At 53.8% G+C, this 14,301-nt stretch overlaps 1 protein-coding gene across 2 annotated transcripts in view; it reads left to right on the top strand.

Moving 5' to 3' along the window:
- The first annotated feature begins 843 nt into the window (after window positions 1–843).
- The window catches only part of INSRR (insulin receptor related receptor), a 42,167-nt gene continuing 28,709 nt past the window's right edge, over window positions 844–14,301 (top strand). Inside the window, exons 1-2 of one of the 2 annotated variants that reach the window (XM_039513487.1) lie at window positions 844–1,038; window positions 12,485–13,036. In XM_039513487.1, the coding sequence (XP_039369421.1) occupies window positions 1,002–1,038; window positions 12,485–13,036 (589 nt within the window). In that variant the 5' untranslated portion in view covers window positions 844–1,001. Of the gene's footprint in view, window positions 1,039–2,374; window positions 2,490–12,484; window positions 13,037–14,301 lie in introns of those variants that run through there. The other variant, XM_039513486.1, reaches the window with a different exon arrangement.

Below are 14,301 nucleotides of genomic sequence, written 5' to 3'. Positions count from 1 at the left end.
GGCTAATAGCCATTTATGGACTTCACCACCATGAATTTATCCAGTTCTCTTTTAAACGCTGTTCTAGTCCTGGCCTTCACAGCCTCCTCAGGCAAGGAGTTCCACAGGTTGACTGTGCGCTGCGTGAAGAAGAACTTCCTCTTATTTGTTTTAAACCTGCTGCCCATTAATTTCATTTGGTGACCCCTAGTTCTTGTATTATGGGAATAAGTAAATAACTTTTCCCTATCTACTTTCTCCACATCACTCGTGATTTTATATCCCTCTATCATATCCCCCCTTAGTCTCCTCTTTTCCAAGCTGAAGAGTCGCAGCCTCTTTAATCTCTCCTCATATGGGACCCGTTCCAAACCCCTAATCATTTTAATTGCCCTCCTCTAAGCCCCCGGGGTGAAGCCGGCTCAGGAACCAGCCTGGCCTGCCCACGCTCCGCAGCCCTGACTCGAATCAGCCAAGCAGAGCCGGCTCTGGCCCCTTGGTGGCGCTACAGCCCAGCTCCTGGGGCTTGGCCTTGCACAGCTGGCTGGTTGGTAACTGGGTGCTGGCGCTGGGCTCGCTGCTGTTCAGGACCGAGCCCCACGGCTCTCAGGCCCTAGGGCGCTGGCCGGCTAATGGCCTGTCTGTCGCTGGAAGGGTAGGAAGGAGCAGCACTCAGACAACATCTGGGCAGGGCGTGTTCCTTAAAGGGACGTAACACGGAACGGGTGCTGACTGGGCTCCCTGAAGGCAGGGGCAGCCAATGCTTTTTTTGGTTAAGCTCCACGTTTCTTGGTTAAGGTCCAGACGCTGGAGCCACATTTTTCAACGGCAGTGACAATAGGGAGGCTAAGAGGCAGTCCGGCTTTGGCGCCTACGGCCTCCCCCCGCCTTACGGGGACAGTGGTGGAGATGACACCGAAAAGTTGGCACGCGCTGGGGGGCAGCGAACTGGTGCGGGCGAGTGCTCTGCCCTCTGTGGCTGCCCTCCCGGGAGCGTGTGCAGAACGGGAAGGGGGACGTGGATGCAGACAGTAGCTGGACGTGCAGCTGCTGGCGAAGGTAACGGCCACCATTGCCAATCCCTATTCACAGCGGCCGCTCAGGTTTCGGAGTGACACCCAGCGCGCTGGGCACTGCTACTACAAAGCACAATAATCTCAGAGCGGAGTTGTGCTGCGCACAGGGTCCCGCAGGAAGCGTGGGAATTCAGAGCATGTGAGTGCAGCACTTTGCTCATGCAGAGGGGTTTTAAATCCCCCCCTTTCTTCAACACTTGCGGCAAATCCGCAGCCTTCTGTCTGCAGGCCTGGAGCCCACGGGGGTGCTCACGGATCTGCCTGCTCTCGCCTGGGAGAAAGGTTCCTTGAAACCACTGACTCAGAAAAGCAGTTAGCCATAAACCCCAAGTTACTATTTTCAAGGAGAAAGGCAGGCCTGGGAGCTGGGGCTTTCTCCCATGCCAGGCAGCTGATCAGAGCAGTGGTGGTTTGTTTTGTTAAGCTGAAAGCCAGAGTCCCTAGTGGTGCAGATCTAATGCGCCCCCTTCTGCCTCGAAAATTTGCTGCCAGCTAGTTACTGCCTGTGCCAGGAAAAGTTCCTTTAACACCCGCTATCATGAACCTCGTGACAGCTGGGGAAACTGAGGCACAGTTGCCGGGGGGTCGTACAGTTGATTGGTGGAGGAGCTGGGGCTGTTGGCTGCAACCCCAGTTAGCTGGAGCGTTTGGGGGAATCTCTTGCCTGGCCAATCTCTGGCTCCTTATTTTCCAAACAAGCCCCCCCGGCCCTGGCCCAACCCCATCTCAGTTCAGTTTTCAGGCTAAATATTTTGAATGTAGCAATCGAAAACAAAAGTGAACCTGAGCCCGGCCCCTCGTGCCTGCTTGGGGCCCGGCAGCTCCCACCATGCCACCACCCTGCCTGCAACCCAGCCAGGGCAGCGGTGGAAGGAGACAGGGCCCCTAGGCGAAGGTGGGAGCGCTTTGGCCCTCCCCTTGGCTGGAGTCTCACCTGGCTGCACTTGGGGCGGGCGCGAGGCAGCTCCACCCAGCCGGCTGCGCCCAGGTCTGCTGCTCGGTGCACGCTCAGAGCTCGGCTGCTCGCCCAGCCCTATGCACGCAGCATGGAAATGGGGGAGCGCAGAAGCCGGGGGCTTTCTCCTTGAAGCCCGGAGCGAGGCGAATCGAGGCCAGTTGCAAAGGAGGCCAAGGAGCGGCGCTGTCCCTGCCGGTCCCCTGGGAATGAAGTGGGAGGCGCTGGGGTCCCTCTGTTCCCAAGCTCCACAGCCAGGGTGGCGCCTGCTTTCCGCCCCATAAGAGGAGCTGCCGGGGGCGAGGGGGTGTGTGCATTCTGCCTCGCTTTGGAGAACGGCCGGGGGATTTTCTTTTCACGGACCATGGAGGCGGAGAAGGAGACAGCGGCATCGTCATCTCTCTGCCTCCTGCCGCTCGGGATAGCTTTGCTGGTGCTCAGCCTCGTCCCACTTGTGCCCGCGCTGGCCACCCCTGGAAGTAAGTTTCCCCAGCCTGGCTAGCAGGTCCCGAAAGTTTGCTCCTGGGTCGCCAAGAGAGACTGGACTGGCTGGCTGGGGGGTGCGCGGCCTCAGCAGAGGCTCTCCCGGGGGAGGCTGTGCGGGATGGGACGCGTGGGTGACCCAGAGGCGAGGGTTAAGGCAGCGGGCTGGGTCTGCAGACGCAGTGGGGGGGCTAGTGGATGGAGCACAAGGCTGGTGGGCAAGAGATCCTGGCTCTTGTTCCCGGATCTGCACCTAACCTGCTCCATGACCTTGGGCAAGTCCCGTTAGAGCAGCTGGGCCGGGTCAGCCCAGTGGTCCCTCTAGCGACTAGCCTGTCTCAGGTGCTTCAGAGGGAATGAGCAGAACAGGGTGATTAGCCGGTGATCCAGCCGCTGTTGTCTGGTCCCAGCTTCTGGCAGTCCGAGGTTTAGGGACCCCTAGAGCTCAGGGCTGCATCCCTGACTGTCTTGGCTAATGGCCATCGATGGACCTAACCTCCAGGAACTTACTTAATTCTTTTTTGGACCCAGTTATGCTCCGGGCATTCACAACATCCACCGGCATTGAGTTCCACGGGTTGTGTTTGTTGGGTGAAGTACCTTCCTCCTGTTTGTTTTAAACCTGCTGCCTAGTAATTTCAGCGGGTGACCCCTAGTTTGTGTGTTGGGGAAGGGGTGCCTCTGTGCCTATTTCCTGTCTCACATGTGTCTTTTGAGGTTGTAAGCTTTCCTGGAGGAGGGATGGTCTCTTGCTGTGTGTACGTCCCGCACCCAGCACAGCGGGTGCTTTAATTCTAGGTGTGACTGCAATACAAATAGCAAAATAATAACGGGGCTTGGGGGACCGGGGGCCAGGTCCCAGCTCCGCCGCTGACTCTCTGTGTGACCTTGGTTAAGTCACGTTGTTGCTCCGTGCCTCAGTTTCTCCATCTGTAAAGTGGGGACAACCCTCCTCCATTTGCTGGTCTCTACTTGGATTGTGAGCGCTCAGGGGCAAGGAGTGTCTCTGACTATTGTGTCCGTGCAGCCTCTAATATAATGGGGCCTCCAGGTCGGCACAGTAATTTGGAGCTGGGATCTCAGGAACGAAAGACGTTGGCCTGCCTACAGCCTGAGCTAAAAGAACCCGTGCTGCACTCTCCGTGGCCAAGCCACCCCTAAGAGGGAGCAAAATGGCCCATTGTAACTCCCGCCCAGTCATTCTCCCATAACCACAGGGCTCTCTGCACCTTCCTTTGAAGCAGCTTGCGCTGGGCACAGTAGGAGACGGGATACCGGGGTAGATGGGCCCCCTGCTCTGAAACAGTCTGGTAATTTCCAGGGTCCTTTGTTGCTAAACACACTGGACTTTCACCATCAATAAATGCTGATTCCCTCATTTTTCAGTGTAAGGATGAAACAGTGTCCCTGAGAAACTGGCCATTTGACTTCAAAACACAGAGACACCCCCCCCCCACACAGGTTCTGGAGCAAAAAGGAATAAGCAGGAACTTTTGGGGCAGGGTGGGGGGTGGTAGCTGCTTATTTGGGTTCTTACTGGGCTTTTGACTGGTGATGAGAAGTTGATTCAATGGGGTGAGGAACACAGGAGTCCAGGCAATAAATAATTCAGGTTTGCAGGGAGTCATGGAAAGAGACGTGAAAGTGGAAAATTGTAGCTCCGAGGGGGCTGGAGGAATTGAAACAAAGACATCAGCAGGGCTGCGATCAAAGGCAAGAGTTTTAACCCCTGCTCTTCACGCTGCGAAGTGAAGTGAGGCGGATCAGAGAAAATCCCAAACTGTCTCATGGAGATGTGGGGAGCAAGGGGGGCTGGGAATAGCTATTTCTGGGCATAGGGCCTGGAAAGAGAGGCCATTGCAATCCGGTAAAGACCCCTGAGCTCGGCTAGAGTGTGGCCTGCGGGCTGAGACCAGGAGGGTGAGAATCTAGATGCCTGGCTCCTAGTGCCGGCTTTGCTGGGCCCTCCCTGGCAAGTCCCGTCCCCTCCCAGTGCCTCAGTTTCCCCATCTGTGTAATGGGGAATGATACTGACCCACCTCGCAGCGGGGGCGGTTGAACTAATGATGAGTGTGTGGGGAGCCCTTTGAGAGCCTCAGGGGGATGGGTGTGGAGCAGGACTAAGGGTGTGTGTGTCACTGGAGCCCAGGGAGGATGGAGCCGCAGCGGTTTGGGGGTGACAGGGGATGGGCTGCTGGGTCGGAGCAGTGGCCTAGGAACACAGAATGCCGTGCTGGGTCCTGGGGGCTGCTGGGTAATAGAGAACGTGGCTTTTGGGGCTGGGGCTTTTTATAACCTACCTCTTTATTGGGAGCCTGTCTGCCCAAAAGGCCGGGCCCTGGGGAGAGAGCACCGCTGGGTGTCTGTTGGGAAGATGCCGGTGCGCCGCTGGGGGACGCCACGTCCCTTGTGACCCTGCATGGGAGCTGTGTGTTTCCCTAATTCCAGTCCCACGGGAAGGCTGCTGGGTTCTGAGCATCTCTCCCCAGCTCCTCTGCCCCCTTGGTGGGAGGTGAGGCAGGATCGGGCCTTAGAGGAGTGACTCAGGCATGGCTGCATGTGCTGGCTGTGGTTTGTGGCAGGGGCGAGTGAGGCGGGGACGGATGCCCAGACTCGGGGAGGGGGGGGGCGTCCGGCCTCACCAGTGCAGAGGGGTGTGGGAATTTTTTGCCATTCACATCAAGGGGCCCAGGATCTCACCTCTGGGGCTCGCCCTGCTCTGAGCAGATGGCTGGTGCCGGTGTGAACAGACCTGCTGGGGCGCCGTAAACAGGGAAAGCGGCTGTGGGAATCGCTCCTGATTTAGGTGAGTGTAAATAGGAGACTTGGACCCCGTTGAGCCAAATGGATTAGCCAGTGGAGCTGGGGATCTGACCCATTGACTCCAGCTGGGGAAAAGAAAAGCTGGATCAAAATCCCAGCGCTGGCTCCAGATCCAAGCTTCTCTTGGCATGTGCCCTGCGCTCACTACCCCGAGACAGGGAGCACGGTAAAAAGCCCGATACAAGCCCTGGATGGGAACTAGCCCCAGTCTGGGGGGTTGAAACCCCATCTTTCCCACAGTGCCTGGGCCACTATAAGAACGGCCCAACGGTCCATCTAGCCCAGTGTCCTGTCTTCCGCCAGCGGCCAGTGCCGGGTGCCCCCAGAACAGGGAACCACCCCCTGTCACTCATATATAATAATTGATATCCCGGCAGCCCCGCATGAGCTCATCACCCATTGTGCTCGGAGCTGTACGTTCCCACTGTAAGAGACAATCCCTGCCCTGAAGAGTGTATGGTCTAAAAGCCCAGAGGGACAAAGGAATGATTGTCAGCTGGGGTTACGTGTGGGGAAACTGAAGGTCTGATTCGCTATCACTCTGCAGTTTGTGCATCCTGCTTTGCTAACTCTGTGCACGGCTGTGGGATAACAGGCAATTTTAGTGACTAGGCTTACAGGGAGTCGGGAGCAGAGTAAGGAATTGACTCTAGATCTCTTGATTCGTCAGCCAGCATTTTAACCACTAGGTCGCCCTCCCTCTTTAGTGTCAAGCTGTAATCTTTCCTCTGGAGTTTAGGTTCAGGCGCTGTCTCTAATGTCCTTGGCGAGTTTCACAGCAATACTGTAGCGACGTGGGTTACTCCGGGAGTTAGCTAGGTGACCCTGGAACATTTATATGTCATTCTACTAATGCGTTTCTCTGGCGGACGGTGCTGGGCAGGAGTTCCTGGAACGGAGATGCAATCAGCGGCCTGGCCCTAAATTACAGTATATAAAAATATCTGGTGCTTACAACCTTCGGGGACAATCACCTGCTGCCTCGCACGTGTTGTCTGGATTTATAGTCAGGGAATAAAAGGACCTGAAACCCCTTTGTATTTACAAACAGAGAGGAATCAAATAGCAGCACCTGGCATCTCCTTTCGAAGCTGCACAGGGCACAGATTGTGTTGGGGGATGAAAAGCGAAGTGTCAATGAAAAGCATAAAGAAAATTTAGTCCAAACACAATCTGCTGGCTGGCGAGCGGGGGGACCTCGAGCGTCTCACCTGCTCTGGCGGAGGGCAAGGGGGTTAATGAATGACCACAGTAATAATAGAGCTGCAATTGAAAAGCGTGTTTGCTCTAAACAGAGCTGGGAGGTGGGAAAACTACTGGCTCTGACATGTGCCACCGGCGATGCCCGCTGAAGTCGGCTGGCGGCGGGCCCAAAATGCAAGGCAGAAATAGCCCGGCGCTGCAAAATGGGGCAAAGGTGAAAAGAAACGTGAGCTCCGCCAGCTTTGCTCCATTGCTCCAGAGCTCGAATTGGCGTCTCCACCTGGGCAAACTGGCGGCAACATTGCCAGCAGCCCAGCCCGTGGGCTCAGCGTCTCCGCTGGCGGGAATGGCCAAAGCTGCTGATTTGCACCGGCGGAGGAGCAGGCCGGGAAGGGTTTTGCACAGGTGTAAATGATGCCTGATATGCAAGGCAGGGGAGAAATAAAGACCCGTCAGCCAGGAGGCGGCTCCCTTCCAGGAGCTGACAGAGCCTGGGGCTTGAGGTGGGCACGGGAAATAAAGCCCTTAAGTTATTGCAAGGTTCCTTGAGCCACGTGGTTTGCGCCTCGGCCTGCTAAACCCAGGGTTTTGAGTTCAATCCCTAAGGGGGCCACTTAGGGGTCTGGGGCAAAAATCTGTCTGGGGATTGGTCCTGCTTTGAGCAGTGGGTTGGACTAGATACCTCCCGAGGTCCCTTCCAACCCTGTGATTCTATGATCCACTCCCTGGCGAAGCTTTGGCTGCTGCTACTTCCCCCTGGAAGAGTTTTTCTGGCAGGTGGCGTGTTTAGGGTTGAAGCCAAGTTCACTGTGTTTGATTTTTGGTGTTTACTGTAAATTCTGTGCTGGAAAGCAGGCTGCCCTAGGAACTCTTCTCTTGGTAAGAACTCGGCGTCAGGTTTCACTTGGGGTGTGAATGGGGAGTGGCCTAGGTTTCTGGGGCCAGAAGGGCTCTCGAGGAGTTTGACCTCCTATGAAACTCAGGAGGGACTGGCTGGCCATGGGGATGACGTAGGCCCTCATGCAGTGCTCTCTCCTGACAGCCCCCCAGACGATGCTACTGCCCCACAGCTTGGTTCTTGATGGAGCATTGCATGCTGGGAAGTGTGGTCTCCATATGCCCCCGTTGCTCTGTCAAGCTGGTGACCAGCACATCGCTTCCATGCCGAGTGGCAGGATGGGAAGACATGGGGTGGGTGGCATGCAGCTCCCCGCCCGCTGGTCTCTAGTATCAGACCCTCGGTGAATTTCCTGGCCAGCGGCCGGACAGGCTTAGGGGCCTGCAGAGTTGGACGCTGGCCTGTTCTGAGCAGGAGAACGTTCAGGCAGTTTCTTCCAGCAAGGAACATTTATGGGAGACTCTAGGATAGGGCTTAGGGGACCCCCAGCTCCAGTCCCAGGACCAGTCCTCACTAGCAACTGGGTTCAGTCCTTCACATAAGAACGGCCAGACCGGGTCAGACCAAAGGTCCATCCAGCCCAGTATCCTGTCTACCAACAGTGGCCAATGCCAGGTGCCCCAGAGGGAGTGAACCTAACAGGCAATGATCAAGTGATCTCTCTCCTGCCATCCATCCCCACCCTCTGACAAACAGAGGCTAGGGACACCATTCCTTACCCATCCTGGCTAATAGCCATTAATGGACTTAACCACCATGAATTTCTCTAGTTCTCTTTTAAATGCTGTTATAGTCCTGGCCCTCACAGCATCCTCAGGCAAGGAGTTCCACAGGTTGACTGTGCGCTGCGTGAAGAAGAACTTCCTTTTATTTGTTTTAAACCTGCTGCCCATTAATTTAATTTGGTGACCCCTAGTTCTTATATTATGGGAACAAATAAATAACTTTTCCTTATTCACTTTCTCCATGGGCAACTACCAGGCTGGTGTCTACAGGCATCTCAGCCAGGGGGAGGAGGGCAGCAGAGCCGCTGCGCCTGGCAGGTTGTGGTGCGAGAACCGGTGACCTCTGCAATGGGCACCGAGCGCCCTGGGTCATCTATTGTCCCCTCTGAGCAGACCGGGCTGAAGGCTTTGTTGAAAGTCCTAGTAAACAGAGTGGGCCTCCATGACGGGTCTCAGCAGGGTAAAGGACGCGGGGAAGTTGTCTGGAATTCCTGTGGTGGGCTAGCTCCCTGGTGGACGCTAGTCAGGGAGAAATGCACTTCTGGTTTGCTTGGGTTCGTTGCTATTAAATCTTTTGAATGTCCATAATTCTCATAACCCATAAATGTGTCATAATGTGCTAACCTTCCCTTAATATACTGCAAACAGTTGACTCAATATAATGTGAACGGTTAGACGCTAAATAACTCATTTGCATTGCAGTTGCAGAGCAGCAAAACCTGTTCCTAAACATTGTATTTGGTTTGACCCTGGTTTCATGTAAAGGGGCCCTGCTGCTTTAACAGCGGTGCTGGGACCAGCGCTTAAACTTAATCCCAACGTGTGATTTTAATGGATTTGGTTTGGCTTTTTTTAAAGTCACAAGCACAGAGCACGCGCCAGAATCAGTTATTCAGAGCGGTACAATAGGCCATCGAGGGTCCAGCCGAGACCAGAGTTCTGTTGTGCTAGGGGCTGTACATAGCAAGACAAGACAGAAGTATTGTCCTACCTGGGAAATGAAGCACCAGGAACCTAGCCCAGGTCCGTGCAGGGGAAGTTGAGGCAGAACTGGGATTTGAATTGAGGATTGCGTGATGTCCTGCTCAGGGCTTTATCCCGAAGACCCTTCCTCTAATTGCTTGGGACGTGTGTATATCAAACCATTGGGCAACACATCAGCAATGCCTGTGTGGGACAGAAAGTGCATGTTCTCTGGGTGTGGGGTGTTGAGAACATGCTGTGTTTGTGTGTGTCCTGGTGTCACACGTGTCTATTTAGCAATGCTGGGCTGGGAGAGGGGGGTTAATGAGAATAACCTCTCAGGAGGTTACTTAACCCCCTCGGTAAATATCAGCCATGGGAGAGAGATTAGAGGCGCTTGGGGATGAGAAAATCAGATGCCAGGGAGCTCGGATGGTTGCTACCAGCCAGATGAGGCGGTTTCCAGCCTGTGTGTTGGAGCAGTGTGCTAGCTAAAGATGGAGCTGCGCTGTGAAAGGCGGGTCGTCAGAGGGGCCGGAACTAGGGGTGCTGCTGCACCCCCTGGCTGGAAGTGGTTTCCGTCCTAGGCAGGGTTTACAGTTTGGTTCAATGGCTCTCTGCACCCCCTCTATACAAACTGCTCCAATGCCCCTGCAGATTGGGTGGTTTGTATGTGGGGAAGAACCAACTGAAATGTTTCCACTACACTTTTTTCCTGATGAAAAAATCTCAGATTTTCTTAGGGTGGGTGGGGTCGAAATTGACTTTTTTCCACTGGGAAATGTCTTTTTTTTTTAATGGAAGTTTTGATTATTCCCATGGGGAGATTTTGAAACAAAACAAAAGGTTTAGATTCAAGATGACTCGGTTTTTTTCCAATGCTGGAATGAAAGAGCTGTTTTTTTTTCAATATGACTCAAATTTCGATTGGAATCAAATTGAAATGAAAAAGTTTTGTTTCAAAATTTTCCGGGAAATAATTTCACTTTCATTCCAAAAATTTTCCTGGGGGCAGGGACAGGGTGGGGGAAATAAACCCAAACACCTTTTCACTCAGATCCAACATGGAGCTTTGGTGCTGCTCATTGTACAGATATGGGCCACCACCACAAAATTCAGACCATTATTTCAAACCACTCCCTCCCATCTCCAAAATTTAGGTGGTTTGGGACCTGGGCTTTTGGTTCAGCAGATAATGATAATATCACCATATTGCTTTTTATCAGTAGATCTCAAAGTGTTTTACAATAGAGGCCACTATCATTATCCCCCTTTGACAGGTAGGGAAACTGAGGCAGAGAGGATGACTTGTCTAAGATCACCCAGCATCAGAGTTGGGCATAGAATCCAGGTCTCCGGTGTCCTAGCTGAGTGCTCTAACCACTGATCCACGCTGTCTTATATGTTACCACTACGCCATGCAGACATATTTTATGACCATCTGTGCCCATCAAGGTTTGGGTGGAGGGAAATGCAGGGCAGGGAAGGGGCTGGATTATAGAGGTGTGTCAACAGCAGGTTCTAGGGAAGAAGGTTGGTTTTGGTTAGAGCACTGGCCTAGGGCACAGGAGAGCTGAGTTCCAGTCCTTCTTCTGCCACAGGCTGCCTGGCTGACCTTGAGCAAATCACTTAATATGGGTGTTCCTCCATTTGTAACCTAGAGATAATCACCCTTCCTTTGCCTGTCTTGTATCTTTAGATTGTAAGCTCTCTGAGGACGGGAATGTCTCGTATGACACATAGGCACAGCACCTTGCACAATGTGACTCTGGTCTTGGTGGATCAGAGCCCCAAGGGGCTGGATCATCTACATCAGGGGTTCCCAAACTGGGGGTTGGGCCCCCTCGGGGGGGGTCACAAGGTTATTACATGGGGGGGTCTCAAGCTGTCAGCCTCCACCCCAAACCCCGCTTTGCCTCCAGCATTTATAAGGTTGTTAGTTACATACATTAAAAAGTGTTTTTCATTTATAAGGGGGGTCACACCCAGAGGCTTGCTGGGCGAAAGGGGTCACCAGTCCAGAAGGTTGAGACTCACTGATCTACATGCTACTGCGATACAAAGGGGAGGGGGCTGGTGCACAGATCTCCCACTGTCCAGGGGGTTGGGGCTCATCTTGAACTGCCTGGAGCTCCCAATGCACCTCGGCCTGCAGAGTCTGTCCTTCCGGCTGATCCAGCTGCCCTCACACGGGGACACGTTTCCCCTGGGCAGGAGTGTCCCAGTGTGCACTAGGGTGGCCCAGTCCCTCGCTCCCTGCAGGCCGTCTGCCTGAAGGAAAGCTACAAAGGGCACCTGCCTTCGGCTGCTGGGATTTTCCATCCTTCCCTCCCTCCCACAGGTACCAGCCCTTCCCCACTGTGTGGTGCGCTAGGTGAGGCAACCAGTGGAAGCCCAGAGGAGCTGGAAACTTCCATTGAGAGGCTGTGGGGAAATAACTAACAGGCAACACATCTAATCTAGCAGCCCACTAAGAATCAATGTAGATGTTCAAGCCCTGGGTTCTCTAATACGGGTCAGCTGCCGGGAGTCCCACTAACCCTGGGCTTACATTGCAGTGTAGACATACCCTCTGCCACCATGTGTATCTTTCTGTCTACTTTTCTGTAGCCATATCTAATCTATCTATCTATCTATTACATCACACACCCCCCTTTATCTGTCTCCATCTGTATCTATCTATCTATCCATCATTCTGATTGCATCTACATCCAGTTATTTGCTGGGCTGAGCTAAATCGATTTTAAAATGGTGCCAGTTCTGCCTTCCTAGCACACTTCGGAGTGCTGCAGGGTGGAGAGAAAAACAGAATTTCCATCCCGTGGGAAATTCTGGGATTTTGACCATTTTTTTTTTCCACGCTGAATCGGGACAAAAAGGCAAAATATCAAAACTTTAGAAAAGAGAGTTCTGTCCATTTGGAAATGTCTAAATGTTTTGTTTTGGGTCAACATTAATCGCTACGGCCGCCAGAGCCACCACAGTGCTTCATGGGCGCTGTAGTTCTGCATCCTTCACGCCCTGATGTTCCTTTATGGGTCCTGCTCTCTAACCCTTCTACTCCTCCCATGACACACTATGGCACTTCAGCCACAGCTGGAAACTGTGATGCATCATGGGAGATGTAGTCCTACCAGGGAGCAGAGTCCCTTAGGGAGAATGGAAGCGTTTCAGACCTAGAACCACATCTCCCATGCGGCACAGCAGCGGCTCAGCTGGACGTAGTAACTATCATTGACCCAGCCTGAAATGGAACGGTGAGAAGCTGGGTCTAAGTGAGCGGGGGATTGACGGCTGGTTCCCCAATATCGAGGCCAAGGCCTAGCCCTAAGCACGGGGTTGGCTTGGAGGGCTCATGTCTTGTGTTACTCTCTTCCAGTCTGCTGCAGCATGGACATCCGCAACGACGTCTCCCAGCTGAGGAAGCTGGAGAACTGCACCATCATCGAAGGCAACCTGCAGATCCTCCTCATGTTCACCACCGCCGCCGAGGACTTCCGTGGCCTCAGTTTCCCCCGTCTCATCATGATCACCGAGTACCTGCTCCTCTTCCGGGTCTACGGGCTAGAGAGCCTGCGTGACCTCTTTCCCAACCTGTCTGTCATCCGGGGCACTAACCTGTTCTTCAACTATGCCCTGGTCATCTTCGAGATGCCCCACCTCAGGGACATCGGCTTGCACAGCCTGACCGATATCCTGCGGGGCTCGGTGCGCATTGAACGCAACCAGGAGCTCTGCCACATCTCCACCATCGACTGGGGGCTGCTCCTGCTCGACTCGGTGGAGAACAACTACATCGTGAGCAACAAGCAGGTGGAGGAGTGTGCCGACGTGTGCCCGGGCATCCTGGACGTGGAGAAGCCCTGCGTCCAGACCAGCGTCAATGGGCATCTAGAGTATCGCTGCTGGACATCCAGCTACTGCCAGAAAGGTAGGTGTCTACCCTGCTCCAGCTCTGCGGTGCTTCGGCTTGCTAAGCTAAGCAGCTTTGCTTTGGGATGGGAGACTGTGTGATAGTGTGGAGGCTGGAGTAGAGGGGGTGTGCTTCCCTGGGAGACAGGGTACTGCTAGCGAGTTCTGTTCTGCAGGGACTGGTAAGGCTCTGCTCTACGAGGGGTGCTCCCCCTCTGAGCCCAGGCGCTGAGGGGGTATCTGAGTTTCTGCCTTCCCCACGAGGGGTGAGACCAAGTTCTTGCCTGCGTGTGGGGCACTTTTCAAAACCAGAGAGGGCGCACTGTCGGCGGGAAGGTCCGCGGCGCGTAACGAAGACCCACGTCCCTCCATTGCTTCCGCAGTTTCAAGCAGGGTTGTGAGGCGCTTCCTGTCCTAAGCGGCGGTGCTGCTCTTGAACAGCCTGCCCCAGAGGTGGTTGCATTTTAGGGTTGGCCCGGAAGTTTGGTGTATTTTAAAAGGAGCCCTGGGAAAGAGGGACGAGTGGGCAGAGTGCAAGTGAGGTGGTCAAAGTGTCGTGTTCATGAAGTTGATAACACGACGCTGCAATTCATCACATGGACGCAAACTCTTAAGGGCCAGGACTGTGAGTCTGATTCGCCTTTTCGCTCCAGGCCAGAAGGGGCCACTGTGGTCGAACCTCCTGCATAACACAGGCCAGAGAACTGCCCCAAAATAATACCGAGGGAAGGTCTTTTCGAATAACATCCAATCTTGATTTTAAAATTGCCAGTGATGGGGAATCCACCACACCCCGTGGTAAACGGCCCTCTGGCATTGAAAAGGGGCCTCGGTGTAAGAATCAGACCCCGTGTCTTCAAATCCTTTTGTCCTGCACCTAGCGCAACGGGGCCCTGATCCTGGTTCGGGCCTCTGGGCATTACAGTGATCGAAATGTTAATTACGTAGTTAAACATATGACTGCAATATTATTACAGGATAATAATAAATGCTAAAATATGGGACATAAAATAGTGCTTGATATAGATGGATACAGGGTGAAACTCTGCCTCTAGAGAAGTCATTGGCAGGTCTGCTATTGACTCTGTCGGGGCCAAGATTTTCATTCATAGCATAGGAGAGAAACTGAGCCTGTCTACACACAGCAGCTGCGCTGTTTTAACTACAGCGGGGCAGTACAAACACCCCTGGGGCTATGTCCCCACTACAGAGCCTGTGCCCCCAGGGTAGACTCAGCATTAGCTAACAGATGGGTTTTTTGGCTGGTGTAGGAACATCACCTCC

Source organism: Mauremys reevesii, linkage group 24 (genome assembly GCF_016161935.1).
Source record: "Mauremys reevesii isolate NIE-2019 linkage group 24, ASM1616193v1, whole genome shotgun sequence".
In the NCBI taxonomy this organism is placed as follows: domain Eukaryota; kingdom Metazoa; phylum Chordata; order Testudines; family Geoemydidae; genus Mauremys; species Mauremys reevesii.
Note: the sequence above shows the minus strand (reverse complement) of the source record. Positions and strands in the feature narration are given on the sequence as shown.